The sequence below is a fragment of the Caloenas nicobarica genome, chromosome 3 (assembly GCF_036013445.1).
Source record: "Caloenas nicobarica isolate bCalNic1 chromosome 3, bCalNic1.hap1, whole genome shotgun sequence".
In the NCBI taxonomy this organism is placed as follows: domain Eukaryota; kingdom Metazoa; phylum Chordata; class Aves; order Columbiformes; family Columbidae; genus Caloenas; species Caloenas nicobarica.
Window position 1 is genome coordinate 69,786,479 of NC_088247.1, and position 26,016 is coordinate 69,812,494.

Sequence of the window (26,016 nt, forward strand, 5' to 3'; positions counted from 1 at the left end):
AAGAGCTATGTATTCTTGGAAATTATACTAGAATAAGCTCCTCTTTATACTGTGTGAAAAGCCAACTAGTTTTCACAATATATTATGACTGCATAGAACAAGTTTTGAACTAATCTTTTTCTTCAGAATGACTATTTATAACAGAAGGCTTTTGATTGCAGAAATTATAACTTGCTGAAGCCGAGATGACTTTTGGCTATCTGTATCTTTCTTTAGATCAGCTTTTGACATTTCAGTTGAGAAAAGAATATGCAGGCAGACGTAGACTGCTCCAAGTAATATATGGCTTTCTAACTGATCATAGATGTTCATACATCTGGGAATTCGTCCTATATTTCTATTTATCTCACTTTCAGCAAAACAATAAAAATACATTGATATTATATCTATAGGTATACAAATACATAGTAGAAACCTATATAACATCAATTAAGTAATAATCATCTATAAATTTGAATGCCCCAAAAGTCAAAAAAAAAAAGAACAAAAAAATCAATGCTTGCAAATAGCTGAAAAGGTTTTCATGAATGTTTTATCTTTATATTGCACTTTTTACTCAAACACTTTAAAGCACTTCAGAACCATAAATAAAAAATTCTATACAGTTCATGAAATCCTTCAATCCTAATTGCAGTCTTGGTAACAAAAAACATGCTACTCAAGATACTCTCCATCTGAGCCTCTTGTTGCAACCACTGCTTTGTTACATTCTCAATGTGCATAATTAGGCACAATTCACTGCATAAATTACTGAACTCTATCAGAAAAGCCTCCATCAGTAACATTTTTGGGGGAGGACCACATATTCAGAATTTAGAATACTTGCATCAAGCTACTATTTGTCAAAGTTCAGTTTTTCAGGTCTATGCTTCAGTGTCTTCTGTGCTTTATCAGCTTTTTTCTCTCTAATATTCTCAAAAGATTGAACAAAAATACACATGACTTTAGTAACATGGAAGAAGCATGTAGATAATGCATTACCAGTGTCTTTACCTATGTTCAGGTTTTTATATAGTAATTTGTTCACATATGTTCTTGTAGTTTATTCGGCAATATCCGATTTTCCAAAACTATTTCAGTTGTTTTACCATAGCTCAGTGCCATCAGGATATGTATCCCAACAACTGGGAAAGTAAGTACATTCTCAGAGAGCTGCATTTATTTCACGTGTTAGTTTTGCATACAAAAACAGGTCTTACCCAGCTCTAGTTGTTTTATATTCCACCTTAAGGATAGGTTTGCAAGGTTCTGGCTTCTTTCCATCCTTCAGCTGCTTTCCTAAAGTGAATCATTTTCTTATATTAATCTTAGAGTTCCATAACATGATGACAAATTATGAAATTCACTATGCATCTTGCAAAGTAGAACAACACTAGAACATTCATACAAACATACAGTCAACACCTCTGACAATTATAGAGTATACCTTGGAATAACATCATTAAAGATTTGTTAAAACTCTCAATACACCACACTAGAAAATTTAGGTTTAGGAGTTGTAGGTTTTGTGATTTTGTGTGTGTGCGTGTTGTAGAATATTTGTTTTCAAAAATAGAACCCTCCCTTAACAAGTTGTTCTAAGTAGCACTGGGTGATTTAAATTTTCTCTCATGTCTACCATTTTGTAATTAAAACTGGTCAGCTTACAAGTAAAATGAGGTTTAATCTGAGTTTTATTCTTACAGGCTAAGAATTGAATTGGAACCTTAAGGCCTGCTCTTTCTCTACTGTGCACTATTAGCAACTAAAGCTGCTACAGATATTATACAGTTTCCCATGGAGCCAGTAGAGATTAAGAACACAGTAAATATGCATCTCTTCTATCTGAACACTGGTTAAGTGTGATGCAACTAAAAAGTTCTGCAGAACATCTTGCAACCCAAGATCAAAATGTTTATTAAAAGAGGTCAGAATAAAGTAAAATAAAGTCAGTCTTGTCTAACTAGTTTTACTACTACAGTATCAGTCAGGATCATATAGAAATCCACACTAGTCCACAGCAAGCACAGTCAGCATGGACTTGCTGGAGGCTCAGAGAGGTCAACCAAGATGCCTAACTATAGCACCTTGTACTATGACTAACCTCACAGATCATCCTCACTGTTATGTTCACACTTGAGAATCTGAAGTAAATAAATTGCTAAGACAGGACTTAAACACATGCACGCCATGTAAACCTGGCATTTGTATTGAACATTTTTGAAAAGCAACAGTATAGTTCACAGAAGAACATGTAATGTTAATTTTCTAGATTAACATTAATGCAAGACTTGACACATAACATTGGGAACATCTTACCAGATGCTAGTCTTACTCTGTTACAAACCTTTCCAAGAATTTATATGGTAATCTACACATTTATACATGAAACAGATGCTTGCTTATATGTATTTTAAACAACATATGGGATTGTAATGTCAAGCAAAAAGCAAGCCCTGCAAAATACGCATTTTTGAGATTAATGCCATTGTGTGAAAAGTCATCTTGAAGTTCAGAGATTTAGACAAAACTCCACTGTATTGGATTCTGATCTCAAAGACTGGGCTTTTTTAAATGAAATCTATCAGAATTTGATATGACAGTTTTTTACTTGCACTGCAAATACATTTTTAATGCTTAGTTTTGCAAAACATTCTCCTATTGAAAATAAAGTGTCTGTGTTTTAAGTTATCAAACACAGTGGGTATCCATTTTTATCTTACCATGCGGAGTGATTGTCTGGAATGGTTTGGTAGGAGATTTTACATTCCATATGGTCAAGGTGCCATCTGAGTGACTACAAATAAATTGTTTTCCTTCATGATGCCAAGCCACTGAGTGGATAGCCTATACAAGAAGAGAAAACACAGAACAGTATAAGTCTAATCCTGACAACAGCAGGCAGCCCATACTATAAAAAACCCAGTTTTTGACAGACCTTTATGTGGAAATAGGTCTTAAGAACCAGTAAGAAAGCAGGCTTTATGTAAGGACAGATAGATCTGAGAAATGAACACTAGTTCCTTTTCTTGAAAAAGGTCAAAAAGTAAATTCAACAATCCTTTACCACTGAAATAGCGTCAATGCTTATGAACATAAAAAAATCTGATAGAGCACAAAGGAGAAGGATGACTGCAATCAGTTTCTGCAAGGAACCTGACGAGATGGAAAGAATGCTGAAAGAGCATAATGAGGCCTTTTGGCTGTATGGCTATTTATTGTCTAGTTTCATAGAACATCTGGTTAGGTCTAGCAATACAGCTAAATATTATTTAAAGCATAACAAAAATACATGTTTTATGTATTTATAAAATAAACCAACTAACAATTCAGTGGACAGAGTATGATAAACTTTGGTACAGAACACTATCCTTTACTAGTACACAATTCAAAACGTTTTGTAAGCCTGAAAAACAAAACTAGACCTGCAAGTAGCTGTAGCATAACCTCTAGGCATACAACAGGCTAGTATATCTACAGTGACAAGTCAGTTACCATGAAAAAGTACAATAACTTTGGTGGCCCTGGTTGGTTGATATCAATATTCTTAATCACCAAAACAAAACTGATAACTGAAAAATTAAACCAATACTCAAGAGTGAAAGTTGACTTTTTTCCATGGCTAATACTAGTACCAGAATTTGAAGGAAAGCAAAACATTCAATATAGAAAAATCAAGCAGAGTCCACTGAGGCTGTAAGTCTATATATAACTTCTTAGGCACTAAAAAGTCCCTAGGAGTAAACCAACAAATTATTATGCATAGAGTAATTATTTTTCCAAAGACATTTTTCTTAAAGGGCAATCTTAACTCACAGAAAAAGCATACTTCAACTTTAAAGACTTGAATGGCCAATGTTTTTAAGCAACTTTACTGGATATTGATTCTCACCAATGAGAACAGTGAAACTCACCAAGTTCATTTTTCTCTCCCCTTCCTGTCCATTCCCAACTTTTGATAATGCACATTTCTTTAACAAAGAATCTGACCTAAGATATTTCATTACCTCCTCTGCAATTAAAAAAAACCAAACAGACCAACTAGATGCATTCTCTTATAAATCTTAAAGGAAATAAAAGATGAAATGGCTGAACTATTCACTGCTGTTTCCAACCTCTCAAATCAGGGTTGGTTCAGGAAGATAACAGGTATGGAGTCAATTTAACAAATGGACCATAAAATCCAAAGAACAACAGAATAAGCAGCATAGTGCCTACCCTGGGTAAGTTTCTAGAAACTGTAACAAAACTTTATTAAAGAACAGTTAACCAACAAATGGATGTGTCTAATATACCAGATAAGAAAAGTCAACATGCTTTTTGTAAAAGGAAATCATAACGTTTTTGGAGGTTTGGCTAACAAGCATGTGGCTAATGGAAACACCAATTAAGCTATCTACACAATATTCAAAGTCTTTCAAAATCATCTCTCAAAGGAAACTAAACCCAAACCGACTAGAGATCCTTAGACAGATGAATAATTGGTTAAGGTATCAGGAAGTAAAGCAAGCTAGAACAAAGGCAGGCAGGCAGTAATTGATGAATTCATGGATGAAGGTATAATAATTGGTAGAGACCCTCAAGGATCTGTGCTGCTCAGTTTGTTCTAATTTCAGAGTTATTTATGAATAAGCATACTAAGATTATAAGTTTGCTGACATTACCAAAACATATTCAAGGTAGAAATCAGGATTCTAGTGAAGAACTGCAGAAAGACTTAAATTTTCATTGTCCAACTATGTAAATGTGAAGCTATGCATAAATGCAATGGACTCTGAGCTGGCAATTAACACTGAAGAATGAGACTCTAGTTTTACTGAAGGTTGTTCCAAGAAAGTATTTGCTTAATGCCTGTAGCATCAAAAAGCTATTCCAATATCAAGAGAGAAAGCAAACAAAACCACACATAATTATTCCACATCATAAATCCAGTGTGCCCACATCTTGAATATACTATGCTGTTGTGTTTCTCTTATAAAACGAAGATAAAATAGAATGGTTAACAAAAGAAAGAGAAGAGCAAGAACAATAAGAAGTATAGCAAGAACTTGATTATGACTTGAAAAAGATGATGAGATAGGAGTAAGTTTATGAAACAAAGGGACAGAGGGAATTAACTAGGTGCATGGAATGAAACTGGAAGGTATGAAATTGCTCTTCACATATCATACTTAGAAGCTTACACAGACATTTCTGAACACACAAGGAAATCTAATTCAGCTCTGCTGTTCTGAGACAGGTCTAATGATCTAAGGCTTAGACTACTTCAGAGACTCTCCCTTCAAAGAAACTCTTCATTGGTAGAGCTAACACACACAACCATGAATAATGAGCCAGAACCACCACAAAAAACCAAATAAAACCAGTTCTGTCTTGTGAAAAGTTCAGCACAAAGCTAAGGAAAATACATCCACTGTGATACAAGAAACAGGTCTACCTGACACTGAACAATGATATATGCATTCTACAATCAATGAAATTATAATCAAGACTAATTTTGTGTTATTTTAAATAAAATACATCACCTTACACATTATGTTGAATGGGTTTTCTTAATCTCAGTCTTTCAAAAAGCCTACATTCTCTCAAGAATCAAGTTTTAAAGAAACAAGTGCCAATCAATGTCATTATTTTCTTTTAAACCTCCCCAGTTTTGTTTGTTTCAAACTTGGTTCTTATCCTACAAATAAAAGGTATATTTATAGAGATGTCCTAGCAAGACTATTTAGTGGTTTCTCTCCCTCATCCCCCTTTTCAGAATATGTGAGAAATTTGAAATTACATAAATGGCTAAGCCATCTTGTTTCAATGTAAGACTCAAGTTCTTAACACAGGTGGAAGTTACACTACTCAATAATAGAAAAAAGAAAAGATCTGAAAGCTCCTTCCTGCCCCGCCCCCCCCCCCCCAATCAGTAAAGAAATCCAATCCACACCACCCTTCACTGCTTCAAAAACTTCCAACTCAGTGAACAATTATTCGGTCTGAAGTTTCTATTCTTCAAATTCTACAGCTCTTTTAGAGAAGAGTTCAAGTACCTGCAATTTCAAAGAGACCTATTTATTGATCCACTGGTGACAGAGGCAGAAGAAATTAAAAAAAAATTGGAATACCAAGTGATATCTTCATAGTAAGTAATGTAGATGAAAAACATTACCTCATCATGTGTGTATCTGTAATCTGCCTTCTTTGACTTCAGATCCCATAATACCACTGTTCCGGACTCAAAGCCAATCAGAAGCTGCAATAATAAGCAGATATTAAGTCCTTATAAGGATAGGCAAAATACCATTTGCAATGCCTGTAGTTCTTGTCCTGAAGAGATGCAGCATAATACTACACATAGCAACTGCAAGTAGTTATGAAGACAAAAATTAGTGAGAAGCAGTGAAGACCTTAATGTTTGTACTTGTTGTCATTCTCCTAAAACCTTCCACCTAATACAACTGACATTCATGCAAAATGAGAAAAAAATACACATTCTTCTGAAGACTCCTTGGAAATACCATCAAGTTCAAGAATGGTCAAGATTAAACTTTCCTAAGTGTATTCCTTCCTGAGTGAAAATGTGGAGGTTGGAAAAGAGAAGTTTTTATTGTGCATTTTCCTCACTGGAATTTGTTCTGCTTTGATTTGCTAGAACACACTACCTTTCCTGAAGCTCTAGGTAACAGTTCACTGTCTATAAAGAAACTATGTAATACAACCTTTCTCCAAATGTTAATCACAATTGAGATAACTGGCTAAAGAAACACCAAGAGTTGTTGAGGAACACCATCAGTAGTTGAGAAGAGGAAAGCCCGAGTGAAATTAAACAAGATAACTTTCCAAACAATCTTTTTGCTAGAAGCAAGATTAAACTGTTTCTGCGGGGAGCGAAGATTCAAATTGCTCATGATAACTGCTCTAACACGTTGAGTATTTAAGTGTTTTGCTCTCTTAAGTGACACTTCTCTTAATGAAAATAAAAGGGGGCCAACACAAGGAAGTAGTAACAGTCTTGGCAGTTGTTATAGAATGTGGAAATGCAGCTTCATTTTTCATAGCTGCTGGATCTACTGTGAGATCTTTCCTTTGAGCAATGTTGCTACAGGAGAAGCAGCTCCTAGCACTAAGTAGCTCACCTTCACTCCCACTTCGTTCTCCCAGCATGGACATACAAAAAGGGAGTACTTGGCTGCTGGGATTTACTCACTGTTGAAACAGCCTATTTCCTGTGAATAAGCAGAAGTGCCCTGAGAAGTGTCCTTCATATTACAACTTAGAAAATGTTCCCTTCACACACATACCATTGTAGTCAAGGATAGAGATCTAAATCAATATGGTGTATTGCCCTACCTAGAGATTTTGCCTGGACAGTCTTTTAAGCATGTTCAGATTTTCAAGGTGTACTGTTATTTCCAGCAAGAAAAATAAAAGGATCTCCTCTACCAACTTACAGATAAAATATTTGATCTATTTCAGTGCTATACAGTACTAAAATACTCCAAAAATATTAGACACATTCAACCCAGTAAAAGACAGCCTGTACCTTGCATCATATTGTTTTCAGATCCAAAAACCTTGATTTAGCTTTCTTTTATGCTTTCAACATTGTCCTCATCTACTTAATCCTTCCTTAAAAAGCAGTGGTATCTATATTTACAAAAAGTCCTGCTTGAAAAATAATATAATGAATAGTCTTTAAAGATATCCTACCTTTCCTTCATCCATGGGATTGTCACTAATGTGGACAATAGGTCCTGGGTGAGATTTGGATGACCTAAACAAGAAATATTTCCATGTAATTAAAAAAAATTCCCCTGCATCTTAATGATTGCAAGTAATACAGATTCTGCAATACAGATTCCATGTAAGCAAACTATTGACATTTCAGCATGGAGTCACTTTCACTTTTATCTTCAAGCCCTTAAATACTTTCTGTCTATTTTTAGGCACTTGGTTTCTGTATTTTCATAATAAGGGAAGATTATTTACTGATTTTTTAGCAACACAGAAAAAAATGCCGTTAGCTTTACAATATCTAAATGTTTGTTGTTACAGAATTGAAAAAGTTGGATAAAATGTTTATATTTATGCTGGAAAACAGGTCTTGCCACTATTCATAAACTGTCCAAGCTGGGCATTGTTAAAACCACCCACAGTTAAGACTTTATGTTGACTTCTTGCTATTGAAGAAGATGTACTAATGAGGAGCTGTGTTTGTTTCAAAAGCTTTTGGCAAATGACAGACTTCATGTATGTTTTGAAGATAGACATAGCATTCTGGGAACAAAATAACCACACAGGAACAGCAGCACAGATTATATTTTTTCACCCACAAAACACTGTATTTGCATACACAAAGTAATTATTAATTACAGAGGAGCAACGACAATATTTGTAAAGAAAATATATTTTGCTCTTGGAATAGGCTTATTTAAATTTACATTTTTAGCCAGTAATATTATACTCAACATACATCAGCCCTCTTACAATACATATGTTTATACTTTGCATTTTAACCCCAAAACTGTAAAAGTGACATGCCTGCCCAAGTACCAGCCACACCATATTTTAACATACATTACTTCTCTAGTTCTTTATCACCACAGAGAATGACTTGTGTCTCTTTTTACATTGTCTACTTTGTCTATTTTTATGTCTATTCTAGGCACTATGATAAAAAAGCGTTATAGGTGAAAACATACATATTAACAATAACATTTCACATTTATGAGAATAAAAAGTATTTACATGACTATTCATGTACTTCGATCATGTATTTGGTATAGTAAGACTAATATGGAGGCCAGTCTAGGTAGTGATGCCATTTCTGCAACTGATATTAATAACATCTGGGACACGTCTGTTCCCTCCCCTCAACAGAAAATACTTGATTAAACTCACAGTTCAATGGCTTTATTCCACATGATGACATAGCCTGAGAGAGTAAATGATTCCACATTGACAATGTGAATGTTTCCTCTTTCAGTGCCCACATATAGCCATTTACTTTGGAAAGGCAGATGACAAAATGTTATCCTGAAAGAGAAAGCCACCAAAAAAAGGAGTTAAAGTCTTTCATATATCCTGCACTTCAAGATCTACATTGCCAAGAAGTAGAAGAAAGGCAACAGGCAAACAGGAAGAAGTACGGCAAGTTACTGATACAGAAAAGTAGCAAAGACAGCACATGACAAAAGTAAGAGATGCAGACAAATGTAAAAACTTAAGACTAAACCAAGGTATTCTAAAACTATCATGACATTCAGATAAAAATCACACAGCCACCTTTGAAAATCATCATATTGAATGTATTTTCTCAAGACTGCTGTCATTTTAAACTTGATACACAACACTCCTATGTTACAATTGACAAATCTCCCTTTGAAATCTATCTCATTTCAAGTTCTAAAGAACAAAGGATTTTTAGAAGTAGCCTTATGCAGATTAAGCTGGTTTCAAGTGAGGAGGCAGAAAATAAAGCATAAGAAAAGTAAGTTTACATGTAACCCAAAGTATCCTCTAAAGAGCAAACCTAAAACCAATCCTAAACAATTTATAAAAGTAATTTTAAAAGTAGTTTATATTTGGGGCTATTGTTTTATTTAAACCACAATTTAATTTTCTGCCTTATTTTTCTCTTCGGCCAGAAGAGAGTACCTGAACAAAACCCAAAAGCTAATGACTGTTTGTACCAGCAGAGAACTCTTCTTTGGCTATAGCTCTAGTGCCAATATGAGTATTGGAAACTTGGTTATTTCTGTCCTCTTGGCTCCTGCTTACTGTTTACTATTTCTTCAAAACTGATAAGGAAATAGCATCTGTAGGAACTGAAGCTTCTAAATTGTCTGATTTTTCTATACAGCAGAAATACTAACTTGAAATTAGAGACTAGAAACCTTCCGGAAACTGTATACTCTAAAACACTTTAATCTGACAGGGTCCAATATTGAAAGAAATTGCCAAATTACTTGGACTATCAAACTTAGGCTTTGAGAAATGTTTCACTCATAAGGTAAAATAATTATTCAATGGAAATTTGTTCTGTCAGCTCTAATCCTTAGACTTTTTGTTCTTGTTTTCTCCCAGCTGGGCTCCCTTTTGCCAAATCCATGCATCACTTCACAAGCCTGTTAATAATTATTTATGCAAAGAACAGCTTTAGATCCTTTGCATTAGATGCTGTATATACACACTTAACTTCAGTACAAAAGCAAAGGCTAACAGCAGCAATGAAAAAAATTGCTAATGGCTGAAAAGATGTTAATTTGCATTACAGTTTTCAAAAGTTAATGCTTCTGTAGTGATACTACCTGGATCAAAAGTATACCACTTTACTTTTTATATCACTAATTTCTTCCTAGTTAGGGAATGCAGCTTGCTTAAGCAAATCTTGAATTTATCCATTTTCTAACTTCCTTGATTTTTTGTGCTTGAATATTTAAGCCAAAAGGCTGCACTAACTTTTATTCATTGTTGTTTCACAGAAAAAAGGACTACATACAAGATTTAAAATGCTCTCCCAACTCATTGAGCTTGCAGAGGTTGCAACATTTAACTGTTGTGTTTGCAGATTACTTTGCTTAGTAAAAAAGACTTTAGTTCCTCCAACATCCTTGAAAAAAAAAAATATATATATTGGATTGGAAGCTAAATAACATATGCCTGTACACGCACTTCTTACACAGGTCCCAAAATCTTACTGCCCAGTACCAGAGCTCTCTCACTGGAAGCAGCTCATGGGGAACGGGGAAGAGATGCAGCAGGAGAACATAAACCCTCAGTACTCTGCGACACCACAGCTTCTTTTTTGTGCCAGGACTCCGCCTGCCAGAAGCAGCTGGCAGCTAGATCAGTTGGATCTAAAAATGTGGCCTAGCAGCCAGAAATAGTATTCAGGAGCAGGGTCAGGGGCCTATCTGTCTTGACCTGGGAGTTAACGTTGTCAGTTACAGTTGTCCAACACTTTCATTATGAAAACCAATCTATTTCATGCCATTTAGAGGTGGGCAAAAATATAAGTTGGAGCTGCAACTTTGATTGCTAAAGCAAAAAGGCAACACTTAGTTTCAAGCTCCTCAATACTCAATATTCTTTTTGAATATGCAGCCATATTCAATTTGTACCCTCTGTGCAAGAGTTAACAAGCACAGACATGATTCCACATCAAGAGTGAATTTGAGTTGAACAAGTAACTTCACAAAATGTTTACAAACTCTCTAAGGCAGGAAGAGACTTCAAAATTGTTAGGTGTAGGCACATATAAACCATGGTTCTTAACCTTATTGTTCCAAGTGTGCTTTTACTAGTCTTCTACAATCAGAAAAGAGGCTTGTATGATTTTTATAACCTAAAAATATTCTTAGAGCTTTTATGTTTTCACTGAACTGATGACTAGTTAAATCCAAAAGGAATTTGTCATGCTGATTCTGCTATAAAGAAAGAACCACCATTTCACCTTGCATGTGGTAAATATTACTCCATTTTCTACTATAATTTTATTTACTATTTCCTTAATAAAAGTATGTCTTCCAACTTCAATTTTTGTCTAAAGTGATTCAGATAACTGCACTCATTTTAGCAATTTATCAAATTCCAACATTAAAGTCCACGTGTTGAGGTTCTATCTCTTCAGAGATTAAGGCTTCACCTTGAACCACGTGGATTTTAAACAACATTGGAAATGTTACAGCCCTCTTAAAAACTAAAAACTCAGTGAAGCTATGACCATCTGAAGGACCACCGGCAACATACTAGCATGTCAACATACACACTACATTCGGTGGCCTCACTTGCTCTGTTGAAAATTAGACTGGAGATTAAAGGGACTCAAACTTGTTTTGGAGGATTGTCACAGTCTTCTTGGTGGAGAGGCAGCAGTTGCTAATTTAACACTTGGCCAAGCGCAGGATTTTTTTTTTTCCTCTGAAAAATGCACATTTTTCTTTCAGAATGCTATCTTTCTGCCACCACAAGATTAGAATAACCTACTCCATCCATAACATATTTTAAGATCAACAGAAGCAGAGGTTGCCATATAATGCTCTGGCCATTTCAACAGCTCAAGCCATCTTTTCCCTCTCTCCCTACCCACAAATGGATACATACATACATATATATATATGGAAAACACAATCAATTATTTGGAATAGATCAAAACAACTACAGATACACTCAACCCAAGTAAAAAACTTTCAGAAGTTTCTCTTGCACACAAACCCGAACTGCCTGAAAACAACATACCAGTCAAAAGCAGAGTACCATACTCTTCCTCTCCTGTACCAAGCCATTCTGGCCAAAAACACTAGAGCAGAAGCATTTATTAAAAAGTACACCAGTTTTGTGCATATAAAGAGACAGGCTGGGACTGTCTGAGCCAGTGACCACAGAAAGCAAGCTTTTGCAGGCAGCTCCTCCATGGCACAATAGATTCCTCATGTTACCTCCAAGGAAATATCAGCTGCCTCTGTATTATAATACATTTTGAGAAGTGGATTGAACTTTGAGTATAATGCAAGTATTGTGCACAGCACTTTACTCCATCTATTTCACATCCCCATACCTGTACAAAGAAAAAAATCCCTTTATAGAGGAAAAAAAAAGCAATGCTTTAAAGAGATCTTTTTAATCTGAAACCTACAGTTTGATTTTAATTTGTGCAAACACCACTGCTAAAATGAGGTAGTTATGCAACCCCAAACCAGTCAGGGTAGTTCTAAATGCTGCCACAGCTGTACCTTTCCCTAAGCACATCATCATCTTCCTCACTGCACATATATTTGCAAACCCAGTCCCTTCCCTGTCCCCTGCTTCTAAAGCAAAACAAAACAAAAAAAAAAGGCACACAGAAGAAGTTTCGCTGTCCTGGGAAATGAATTTGTAAGAGTTGAACCAACGGTTCAAGAAAACAAAATTCTATACAGAAAACATAGTGGTACACTAACAGTGGAAAACATCAATAAAAGAAAAACCCTCACAAAATATTTCTTGTTCTTATTGTACTCAATATGATTTGTGCTATTGCTTACAGGAAAGTATGAGCAGTGACAGGAGAGTCTTTAAGAAGCCATTTGTAAAACTACTGAAAGTATTTCCTTTCTTAACTGCAGACCATGTGTTTTTTCTGATAATCTGTCAAAGCTACTTGAAAAAAATCTTAATTGTGATTGTTTCACAATGTATATCAAAATAGTTATTATAGCAAGTGATAGTATTCCCTAGAGGAATTTAACTACAGAAATATCAAAGAATACCATTTACTAAGTTAATATTTAAGTCAATGTTTCCCTTAAAAGCGTAATTCTTTAAGTAAAAAAGACATGCTGTTATCCTGAGTGTATGACAACAGAAATCCTAAATTAGTCTTACCTTTCCTTAGTCTACCGGTTCATGAAGTATCATACACTCGTCAGAATTTTCCACTGCTTTAACAATGCACAGTGACAAATACTTTGACGAATGACAAACACTGATAATAGATTTTATTTAAGCCACTAAGCTATTTCTAAAACCTCAGGCTAACATCACAGGTCTGCAGTTACTGCAATTACACTGGCTGCTCAGATCATTGTTGTACACACAAAATAAGAATTTTACAAAAAGAAAAGTGTTAACCTACCAAAGTTGTATTCTGCATACTTTTTATCTTTAACCTTTCATGCATGAGATAGCCACCATGCAAATTCAGAAGCTGAAAAGTTTAATTCTTCGGTTAGCCTGGACTCCATGTCTACGGTCTCTTGTCAATTCTTCAATGGGCATAAAAAGCCAAGAGCCAGGGTCAGAGTGACTGATAGAAGGAAGCAGTGGCTGTAGTTTTGCCAGACTGCTGCAAGGGATCTATTTTCCAGATCTAGTAATTGCAATAAGCTTAAAATACCTACCCATACAAAGAAGGCCTAAAGGGGCAGAATGCACATGCAGAGGAAGAATTTTTCTTCAATGCATCCCAAAACTGTCCCCTCAAAAGACCATGTGGACAAATGTAGTATATCACAGAAACTGGACCAGGTACTTCAATCCCATTTGTATCCAATAACATCACTCCCAATAATGCTTCAGAAAATATGTTCACTTGAAAGGCTGTCTCTAAAGGCAGCTGAGCAATATCCCCATTCAGTGTCTGAGTTGTGGTGTACACTAGGGGCATCAAGAGGGAGTAACAGGTAAGCGAGAGCCAAGAACAGAAATGAAATTGTCAACACTGATCACTGATGTGATCGATACTAGGGCCATTTAGACAGTTTTCCAGAAAAAAAAAGCCCAATTTTAGAAGGTTTTTTAGGTTGCTGCAGGTATTTGTATTTTTATGATATAGAGTTCCTAATATATTTCATGGCTTACGTATTCTTTCATTTATGGAGTCCCATTTCACCTTTCCATTTTAAGATGGCTTTTCAAGCTCCATTTGTATGTCACTCAAAATAAGTCTCCGTTTTTTATTTATACACAAACAGAAAAGGGCTGCTTCACCACTTGTAATGCTGACAAAAGACCAATGCACACATACCTTTTGAGGCAACTGATTTGAAAACTACAAAAATTTTTCAATATTGAAGGAATTCACACCAAGTAGCCTAAAGATTTAAGGACCTCTTGCCACTAACTAAATCTCCTGCACCACATATTTATGAGCTCCTGGTATACCTGACATGACTCAAAAAGTAACCAGACCTTTGGCATCAGAAGACACTTGGGTAGCTTGCTCTAACACATGCTGTTCAGGCTGAACATTTCATCTGGGAAGTCACATAATGCAATTTTTGTAAATGGCCACAGAGATATAGCTTTCCCACAGGCGACAGAAGAATTATACCCATCACTGATGGGGAAAAGTCTGTCAGACAGGCAGAGCTTGAAGACTAAAGGTTAAATTCTGCACAGGAATGTGGCAGTTGGCCATTATGTGCCTCATACCACTGTGAAAGTCATCACTGTTCAAGAAAAACAGCTAACAAGACAATGGAGACAGTTTTTGAAAACTGCTTCTTGGAAACCTGAAATCTCAGAGTAAGACTCAGCACTTAGTACTGTCTCAGTGCCAAAGGCAGCAGAAGGCAACTGATACAGCTACAGTTCCATCAACTGCACCAACACACGGGACTTTGCATGTATGTGAAAAAGTTTTTCAAATGAGTCTGGTCTTGCATGAAAGAAACATTAGCATCTGGAGCAAATCCACAGTCAAGAAGTTCATTTTCTCCTGCTAACTTCTTGAAACAAAATAAAATTTCTTCTAAATACATAATCTAGTGAATTACCACTGAGTAACATTTTTAAGCCCACCAGGTAAAAGGTGGCCCTATATGACACCATAAAGGTAAGCAGACCTGGTGATCATTTCCTTTCACTCTCAAGAACGAAGCTAGTTTAAAAAGTGTAAAAAAAGTTGTGTGAAAAACTTAGTTTTGTCATATATTAAACTCGTTCTTTGTATATCACTGACTCTGCAAAGACTCCAAATATTGAACTTCTCAGAAGTATTATTTGGATACGTATCTGTAATCTTTCTGTTATACTACAATCCTACCCCAAAAGACATAGGGCAGAGGGGAAAAAGCCAGCCCTCAAACAAAGGCTGGAAGTGAAACAGTGATATTGATGCACAGAAAGGGGAAGAAGAAAGCCACAACCAAAAACCCACAAACAATATCTATCATCACCTGCTCTCACAGGCAAGAAAACCTGTATGTCCTTCTGCTATCCACAAAGTGGCAGAATTGGTCAGTTTAGAAATCCAGTCAGGTAGAAGAAAAAATTCTCACAGTTCATGTCTGCTAATGCACAGGCCAGGTACAAAGTTACAGTATCCAAAAAGGTAAGGTATGTGACATAAAAGATAGGTCTTGTTTATTAGTAAGTGGGTTTATTCACTCGCTGTGGACGGAGTTTGCATTTTAAACACAACACTGAAGTTGCTGTTTACGGCAGGATACAAAACCAGTGATACTTAAAGCATATTTTTCTAATTCTGAATCGTGCAGTTTCATGCCGAGGAAAACAAAATCCCACGGCATAAAAGTCAACATATTAAAAATTAAACGTCTATCAACGCATTCAGTGATAAGATACACAAAACACTCACACACTAAACACTCAGTTCTATTTTTATGCTACGATTCTCCTTCTTGTCTTTATGCTAAGTCATAAAGTAAATATACTATTTATTTTGGCATTAGAATAGCGAATTTCAGTTAAGGAAGCATGCATGTCCTAGATAACTACAGAAATTTTTCATGCTTACACATAAAGCTGATTGGTTTGTGGTTTGGTTTGCAGCAAAGGAGACTCAAATTAGCCATCCCACACCACTTTTTTTTTTTTTAAAGCAAGTTAGTCACTTGACCCTCTCTCAAACTGGCTCTGTGACAGTCCCTGGCTCACTAATGATGTGTGTTTGGCCCTCACATCTTAGATCAGCACAAAGATTAATAGTTCCTGCATGGCAAGAAAAGTAAAGCCAGGCTGGATATCTACCTCACAACATACTTTCAATATTTACTTTAATAAGAAGCATTAACTATGCTTATTTCAGAGTAAATCTAGCCTAACATTAACATTTGCTACTAGGTCAAAACAAATTTGACATGAGTCTTGCATTACAAGTGAACACACAATGTTATTATGTGTAGGATATTTATGCAGGTATGTAGATGATAAAAGCTACATTGTGATTCACCTAAGAAATCTTAGTGACTACAAAACCTAGGATAGTAAGTTCACACATTGATTTGTTCATTTTGCAAATATGTACTACTTACACATTCTTCACTTGTGTGACAAGTCATGCAAGCAACTCCCTCCCATGTAAGCATCATTTTTTCCTGTCCCCTACGAACCTCTTCCCACAGTCAAGGAACAGTGGCCAAGCTTAGTATGACACTGGTTTAATATCTGCTGACCTTTACTTGGTAACTAGAACATGAAGCAGCTGCAAAACCCACACAAATGCAACAGGAACCAAAGGCTAGAAAACTTGCAAAACTATCTTGTTTTGCACTGTGCTTCTGATGTCTGCCAGTGATTTCAACTAATAGATTTGTTATACATCAAAAACTTTAATCACCAGTTCAGACTACTTGCTTCAAATTACTAACCACTGGTACAAAAGGCAGCCAAGAGCTATGAAGTCATTAAATGGCCAAGTTCTTATCTACAGATACTCATTTAAAGATTCAACAGAAAGCAGCATCTTTAAAGACTCTTGGCCACTACTTTTTAAATAAGTGTTTTGCTCAAATCTAAAGCAAATTACCCAATGAAGGTATTTTCCACAGCTCAGAACAAAGCCTGTAATGGGCACAGAATTATTTAAAAAACAAACCCACCACTCTTTCTCACCAGACTCTGTCCTTAAAATTCATTAGTAGAAAAGCAAGAATTCACAACACTTTCCAGTCATAGTAGAGACTGCATTCTGAATTAATTTACGGGTAATTTAATACTCTAATCCCATTTTCAGGTAAGTATAATAAATATTTAACACACCATGAGCATTTATAAACAAGATATGTCTGTTTTCTATTCCTTATACGAAAGATGTTCAAAACAGGCCTGAAAGAAGCTAGCCAAACTAGAATACCAACAAGAGAAGCAAATATGAAATCTAGAAATTGTGGTGTTAAACATTAGGCAGTAATTCTTCCATATGACTAAAAGCAGGGAATTGGCCAGAGCCGCCAGAAGGCTGTGCCAGGAGAATACAGAATTCATTAACAAGTTATAGACTTACACGGTTCTTTCTTAAAGCATAGCTCAACAGTCGTTTTCAAGACTAGAATATCCTTTAATCTGGGTAGTAAACTGCTATGGTTAGCTGTCTACACTAGAAAGAATCTTCTAGTTCACATCTAATCCTTACACATTAAACTCTGATTTGGAAACAAAGTCTGAATAAAAATTGCCCTGTAACATGTTGAGGTCAACTCCTATTAAACAGGACACAAACACTGCTTTTCTGCAATGTCAGCACAGTACTTGCAGATACTCCCAATCAGGTACATAGTTTTAAACCTTAGCATTGACAAAGTCCTCAAGTCAATACTGATACTACTGGAATAGTTGCTTTAGTCATGTAGTAAGATTTGGTATTGTTTACCCTCCAAGGACATTTTTTCCAGTTTAACTTATTTATTCTTTTATCCAAACTAATTTCCAAGATATTAAAGCTCCTTACACAAGCTAGCAAATTAAAGCATCATTAGAGAACATATTGCTACAAGGCTCTGTTGTAGTATTCAGTATTTTAAATAATTACTGTTTGAGAAGTTAGTTATCCTTACGAGTAAATCTTAACCCCACAACATCAATTATTTAAGAGGTTTTATTAATTAGGTATCTAACAACTTGGTGCTTGTGAATTGAGAAGACCCTGTTTTATTCATGAACACTCTTGTCAATAAACTTAGTAGTGAATATACACCATAAAACTAACCTAAGCAAATCCCATGTAATTCAAATTCACATAACATATAAAACCTATCAGGCATAATTAATTACTAAGAACTCTTTGTTATTAAGACACCTATTTAGAATTATTCAACAGTGAATTTGTGCAATTCTCTGAAGTTCAACATCAAAATATTTCTTTAGTAATGAGATTACACTTTATTTTATAAAGCTTCATTTTATAAACTAGTCAAAAGAAAACAGAATATTTGAAAACAGTTAACAGTCATCCAGCATGACATAATAAACAGCTATGACAATGTATGGTTCTAGAATCTTAAGTGTTCTGGCTACTTCTACATGCTATTATAATGGATACTTTAAGATTAAAATTACTAGAAAAAAATAAGCTCTTGTCTTAATCAATACCTTTACCACTCCTAGTAACTATGGTGCTCTCATTACCTATTTTAGCAAGGGACAGGTTTTCCTGGAAAGAAAATCAGTACAAGTGACCTAGACTCCCTTCTACTCCCATCCCGCTTTTTGGTAAGAGTTCACATAGTTCAATTCCCTGTGACAAGTTTTGCTAGTGAGAACACCCTGTTTACAGGACAATGATGGTTTCAAACTTCCACTCTGTTTAACTGAAGATATACATACATCTAACACTAAGCCGGCTTCCAGCAGATTTGCACACAATCTGAATCACCTGCTCAGACATCCATTTTAAAGCATTAGTTAGAAGCCAATGTCCAAGTGTGGTTTCAGGCTGCAAATCCAAATTTTATGTTGATACTTCAGTAGGTGTTACAGGCAAGAGAAAAGTCATTTAAGAAGGAAGGCGGAAGGGAGGGGGAAAAAATTCAGTTTGGATATGCCACTGCATCTCCTATAGTTGAACGATCTTCATTAAGCTAGAGGTTGTAAATGGCATTTCTCTCCATTTGAGTTCCACACTGCATAAAGGAACATTGTCACTCCCTTGGGGCAGAGAATTTTGCTCTGTCAGAGCCTTCTGGTTTGTGCATAACAGTTTAGAATCACAGAATGGTTTGAGTCTGAAGGGGCCTTTAAAGACCATCTAGTCCAACCCACCTGCTGTAGGCAGGACATTTTTCACCAGACCAGGTTGCTCAAAGCCCCATCCAACCTGACCTTAAACACTTCCAGGGATGGGGCAATCATAGCTGCTCTGGGCAACCTGATCCCATGCCTCATCACCCTCACAGTAAAGAATTTGTTCCTTATATCCAATCTAAATCTACCCTCTTTCAGTTTAAAACCACTACCCCTTGTCCTATCCCTATAAGTCCTTGTGAAAAGTTTATCACAAGGATCACAGAAACAACCTGAAAGGGGACTTAGAACCACTTAGTCCTTTTCCCCCCTCAAAAACCTAGTAATCTGCATTTATGTTATTCCTGACAAATTTGTTTATAACCTGCTCTTTAAAACCACAAGGTTACTCCATAACCCACCCAACAGCCTGCTTAGTACTTTGTATGACATTACATTAGGTTTTACATAAATACTTAACTTGCCTTTTTCTATTGCTACCCAATACTTAAAGCTTAAATACTTCCTGCCCTATTCAACATCGGTATAAATCTGATTGTTCTGAGTTCTTTCTAGTATCCTTTGAGCTCCTCAAGCAGTTCATCTCTGACACATGCTGCTCAAAAGCAGGTGAGACTTTACCCATACTGGAAAAAAAAGGCTACTTCGCAAAAGGGAGGACTATTCTGTGATTTGTTATTTAAAAAAAAAAAACAACACAACACTTTTGCAGAAATGTAATCAAATCAATTGACCTTGTAGAAATTTAATCTAAAATGTCTCCCCAGCTTGCTTACAACACTGTTACTGAAGTCTCAAAATTGTTAGTCAAAATGCACGTTGTTTTCAGCTTCTGATAAACATAGGAGCTCTAGCGCTGCAGAATTCCAATTTATCATCAAGGGGAGAAAAACTTCCAACTAAAAATCTGAACTAGTTTTCCTGTTGTCTTGCTGTGCACACACATACACACACTTTCTTTTGTTCCAAAATTCCTTTGGAGACATACATTGAAAGTCTTCTATCCTTACGCCTTTTAAAGATAAGAAAATGAATGTTCATCAATGCAATATCTAAAGTGACAGAAAAGTCATCTCAATTTAGGTCACTAGTGTGTCTACTCACAAGTACTTTGGGCTCTAACAGCCTGCAACACCAACACCCAATGTAAATCAAATTTCAATTATTTAACAAGTTATGAATTGGACTGCATTAATAAACCTGATCTTACAATAGCTCATAGCGTGATGGCAACGGGCAACACAACAATCTAGTCCCTACCGTTCTCTGTTAAATTTGAGTGAATGAAGTATAGCAGGTCTCTTCTGACGTAAGTTCCACAAGTGTAAGGTATCATCAGCCAAGGCACTCACAAGAGCTCCCTATAAGAAAAAAATAGTTTTAGTCAACTTATTTTCATAACCTTAGTTACAGGATATCAACATCACAGTGGAAATACATTACATATTTGCTCCCAGGATGAAAACATTTAATAAGCATCTGCATCAACACCATAGCAACAGATAAGTTCTAAGTAGTAGTTACAATGAGTTAACTGATGTGATCACATGTCAATTCAGCTCACATTTGGTTCAGTGCTACACTGACAGGTGATGGGGAAGGAGAAGCTTTTTCAGGTGTGTGCACATCAGCTCCCTTATGCCCACCTCTGTCCAGAAGTTAAGCAATGAATTCAGCTGCTAATATCTATGTGCTGACAAAGCTAGTGAGGTTTGATTTCTCCATTCCTCTGAGCTAGAAAGTTCCTCTACAAATCTGGTGCTGGCTAGCTCCAGAACAGCCCTGCTGTCAGATCTCAGCTGCTACACCCCTAGAAAAGACATACCTGAAATGTCCAAGGGATCACCTTAGGCAAAATTGCTCAGCTCATGTCTAAAACAGTAACTCTATCAAAACAGAATTAACTACCTACTTAAACTGTTAGTAGTATTGAAGACATACTTTACTACTTCAAAAGGACTTGCAGTGTTCAATGATGTAAAAAAATACTACTAGGGAAAACGTTCTTGCTTACAGCAAAAGAATACTCTAGAGACAAAACTTTTCAGCAGTAAATCAAGTATTCTCTAAAATTAAAAAAGTTTATCTATGATAGTAATTACTGTTTGCCTCTCATGCTAAGATTCACTTGCACTAGCTAATTTTTATGCTTGTTTAATGAGAAATTGAAGAAAATACACTCTGTATCTTCTCTGAATTATGGAATATGTACATCATTTTACTAACCTCATTAATCAGGAACTGAAGCTGGATTACTGCAGCTCCACTGTCATGTTGGCAGTAGCATTCAACTCCTGGTCGACCAAAGCTGGAATTCGTACCATTAAGGAATAATGGTTGTATGTGACATAAGAAGAACAACAAACACCATAACCAACATCGTCACTTTCACTAATATCACATTCAAACAGGTTAACATCCTGGTTCTAGCTAATGCACTCAACATTGAACCAGAGATCTGAGTGATCACTAAAAAATAATTTATAAACAACACAAAGTAACACAAAAAAGTTGAAAGGCTTATCTTATTTATCCCCATGGAATACAAAAAATAACGTATAACTGCTAAATGTATACTTATTAAGGAATTCTTCATCAATAAGAACATAACGGAGAATGGAGTTATTTTAGTAGTATTAAATATGAGGATTAGTATAAAAGGAAGTTAATATAAATAAGCATATAATCAAATTATCACAATTGTCAAGTGCTAAAGGATCTCTCAATTTTCAACACTACTTATAGATGGAAGGACAGCTGAATAATGCAAGTTAAAAAAATTGCTGTGACAGATAAAAGATCAGTAGCCAAAATTCAGGAGTCAATGGGAAGTTATGTATCAAGTACATTTCCAGGATCTCTGTATCAAGATTTCCTGGAATCACATCAACTATAAGATAACAAAAGCTTGTTCATTTTCCCTCCCACACATAAATCAGTCCTATACTGACACAATGAATATCAAATAGAAGCAGCAGGAACATAGGTTCTTTCAATTTTCCATACTTGATTCATTAATTAATTGCAAAGATTCTGTATTTCAAATGTAGTCATGCTCTTTCTTCTGATTTGAAATTAAGGCAATTCTCCAATCTCTAAGAGACACAGCAAAAATAACAGAAGTGCAGATGAATTACACAATGATGCCCAGGGTTTCTGGAGTATAATTTGTCAAAGAGCTAAACACCTCTTGCTTTAAACAGGCACCTTAGTTTTTGGAAGAAAGGAAGTAATTCCAAAGATGTATGCAAAACAGGAAATATAATGTCAAATTTGTTCTCTCAGTATACACTAGAAATTAATAAAACAGTACAATTCTCAGCCATTCTGCACATCTTCCATTTACTGAGAAATTGTTGATCAAAACCAAAGCAGATACAAATACACTTAAAAATATACACATTCACCCTAGAGAGACAGTCAAACAGCTGAAGAGACTACTAGGTTGCATGCAAACCAAAACTGAAACACACATCCTGCTCAACTTCCAAGTGGCAAGATAAAAACATAAGTACAACTACCATGGGAACAAGTCTGCTTCACCACAATATTTTAACTTTTAAACTTCAATTACATTCTTCTCCTAGACTAATGAATCTGCATAACATCCAGCTAAGTGATGAGAGCTTCACTAAACAGATGTTGAGTAATCCAGCAAACTTAATACCAGCTTTCTCCCCTGAACAGAATTAGTAATTAAATTTTGTTCTGGCATGGAAGGACTTAAAGAGCCAGCTTGCCTCACCTGTTTTTTCCCTTGTATTTTAAATTCTTATTGGTATGTTTCATGTACAAGTCATTTGCATATCTGTATTCCACTGACAGTTTATAGCTGTCAAAAAAGGAAGGAAACAGAGCTTGAAACTCAGGGGAATGGTGAGGGGCCAGGTTGTCCCCATAAATGATACCTTCCTAAAAAAAATCCAGAATACTTTTAATGTAAAATCATTGCTTTTGCACTAACTGTGGATTGGCTACACAAATTGCCAGATGGGAAAAAATATCGCCACAAGGTACACCAGAGGTTTCAGAGCAATTTGCTTCAGCCTTGCTCATGCTTCTGCATTCACTTGAACTAATAACTATTTGCAGAAATAGACAAAAAGCAATTTCTGAAAGTGAAATTCAGATGTTTACAGGAACTGAATTTTAAAACTTGTTATTTATCTGCACTGACACAGGTAGTTTTCTAACAAAAGAAGATTTCCCCAGCCCCTCTCTTGAACATCAGCTTCCAACATAATTAAATGTAACCCTTGTTGATCCACCCACCCACAGTTTATTTGGAAGTGAGGCTTTACAGCTACCTTGCCTCAAAACAAGACGAGTATGACCCAGAAAAAACAGAGAAGCCCATGGATTCCTCATGTTACTCCAGCCTCAAATTCTGTCCCTCAAATGTTTTCTTTAAGCACTTCTGATGCAAATATTTCTGGAAGCCCTGTTATAACTAGTCTGTAAAAACTTCAATATTAAGAACATGTGAACATTTCTTTAAACAAAACCATCCTTTTGCATTTTCCATGGCACGTGAACCAGGTCTCTCTCTAGAAAGCGGTAAGTATGCAGCACTGGGAGAAAGTTTACACAAGCTTTCAACATTCAGAGCAAGTTTCTTCTTTTTGACAAATTAGTGGAAGCCTCCTATGCAGATCTGAAAATAGAGTTTGGCCTCTTTTATAGTGCCTGCAGTTATAAAAAAAGAAAGATAGTCCTTGCAGCTAGTGCCACTTATTTTCTTTACCCAAGGATTATGTCATCTTCACTTTTTCACCTAGTAGCTAAAATTATTCTTCTCATCTCAAATTAATATCATCCTCCTAACCAGCATTAATCTTCTTTTCTAAAGCCTCCCAGTTTTGCAGAGTATGCCAAGTTGAGAAAACACGTCACTTAAATACTGACTGTAGAAGGATAATAATACATGTCCATTTCAGTACATGTTCAGCATTTCTCAGCTACAGAAAATGGGCAGCATCCCGTGGAATGCAGTTTGTCCAACTCCTCTATACTTGCATATGTGTGCTTCAGGCAAGAGAGCTCGCTGTGCTAAGCAGTGATCAGCTACCACATAGTAGTCCCCAAAACAGGCAAAAATTATAATGAATAACGACAAGATGGGCAACGCTTTTAAATTTTGTAGACAGGAAAAACTCTCTGCCAAAGTCCTAGGGTAACACCAGAGGAAACAGTCTGCTCTGAGCAGTTTTCTAATCAAAGACCCATCCTTCCTTCTTCGCTTCCAAGCATTTGTTTGTACTATTCCTGCTTCATCCCCTATTCCAAATATGAACCAATAAGATAAATTAACAGCTTCTCAGCTGTACCTTTGAATATTGCTTCTATGCTCCCCACTGCCATTAGGAAGTTAACCCTGGGAACACCAGCATTCTCTGCATGTTTCTTTGAAAAAGCAAGTAAGAGACAAGAGCTGCAGCTGAAAGAAGGAAGAGATAACATACTCGTATCACAAAATCAGTGTTCACTTTCATCACTGCTAGAAATGCAGGTCATACATAAGAAAAACACAGTATGCTAATTTAATATCACATAATGACACTGATTTTACTTTGTGAGAAAAGGCAATAGTTCCAAAAGATGGTTTTTTCCAAACGAGCTTCAGACCTAAGGTTACACTTTTTTTTTTCCCAGGCAAAATTAAAGTATTTCAATTAGTGCTTTGTGAGTTCTCTCTACAAAATATTGTTTTTAAAAAAATATTACTATTATAGTTTATTTACATAGAAGCAACTCAGTGCACATCTGCCCTTAAAAGTCACATTTTGAAAGAGAAAACTAATTCCAGACTATTTATGACAGCCTTAGAAGAGCAGTCCTTTTTAAATTCTTAAGTTACTCTAAGCAGACCTAGGTAACATTGACTGGGTGGTTCTCACCTGTGGTTGACTCAGCTGACATAAGACACAGTTGCAAGAACTGTAGCTATCAATTCAATCCCAAGCGTAAATCAGTTATGTATAGAGGGACGTATTTATCATATAAATTACCTTCCAAACCACCATCACACAGATATTTGCGTCTTCGTGTCATTACATTGCTATTAAGAGTTTTGATGGTACAGCACAAGATACAGACCATGTTCCTGTATCAGATTTGCCACCGTTACAATAGCTCAAGATTTTTAATACAGATCTGAAACTAACAGCTTTAAAAATCAATTCCTAGATATTCTCAAAACTGTACCTGCAACATCTCACAGTATTTAAACATTTGACAATTTTTATGCAAAAGTATCAGTCTCTGACTAGAGGAATACACATACCACTGATCTGAATAACCCTAAGGGCAGTATTCTTAGGTATACCAGTCCGTAGCATATAGTTTGCCACGACTGCATATTATACCTGCATGTTTTGCTACAGTCATTGCTATATAGCAGTTTTCCACTTAATCACACCGTGAATTATTTTTATAGGCAGCAATACCACCACTTATTTTGCACATACTTTTCTATGTGCTTTGATTGTGGTCCCCAAAAATTAACATAGAAAAAAAACAAAAACAAAAAACAAGAACAAAAAAAACCCCACAAACCACACACCACCAACAACAAAAAAACCAAAC

The 26,016-nt window shown here is 35.8% G+C and overlaps 1 protein-coding gene across 7 annotated transcripts in view; it reads right to left on the reverse strand.

Annotated features, from left to right (window-relative positions):
* Positions 1 to 26,016, reverse strand: part of STXBP5 (syntaxin binding protein 5) — a 99,970-nt gene that overhangs the window by 47,754 nt on the left and 26,200 nt on the right. For all 7 annotated transcript variants that reach the window (XM_065631044.1, XM_065631039.1, XM_065631045.1 and 4 more), the window contains exons 3-9: positions 21,658 to 21,739; positions 20,692 to 20,792; positions 8,869 to 9,003; positions 7,678 to 7,741; positions 6,137 to 6,220; positions 2,703 to 2,826; positions 1,200 to 1,278 (exon numbers count right to left, since the gene is read on the reverse strand). In XM_065631044.1, coding sequence (XP_065487116.1) covers positions 1,200 to 1,278; positions 2,703 to 2,826; positions 6,137 to 6,220; positions 7,678 to 7,741; positions 8,869 to 9,003; positions 20,692 to 20,792; positions 21,658 to 21,739 — 669 coding nt within the window. The remainder of the gene's footprint in view (positions 1 to 1,199; positions 1,279 to 2,702; positions 2,827 to 6,136; positions 6,221 to 7,677; positions 7,742 to 8,868; positions 9,004 to 20,691; positions 20,793 to 21,657; positions 21,740 to 26,016) is intronic.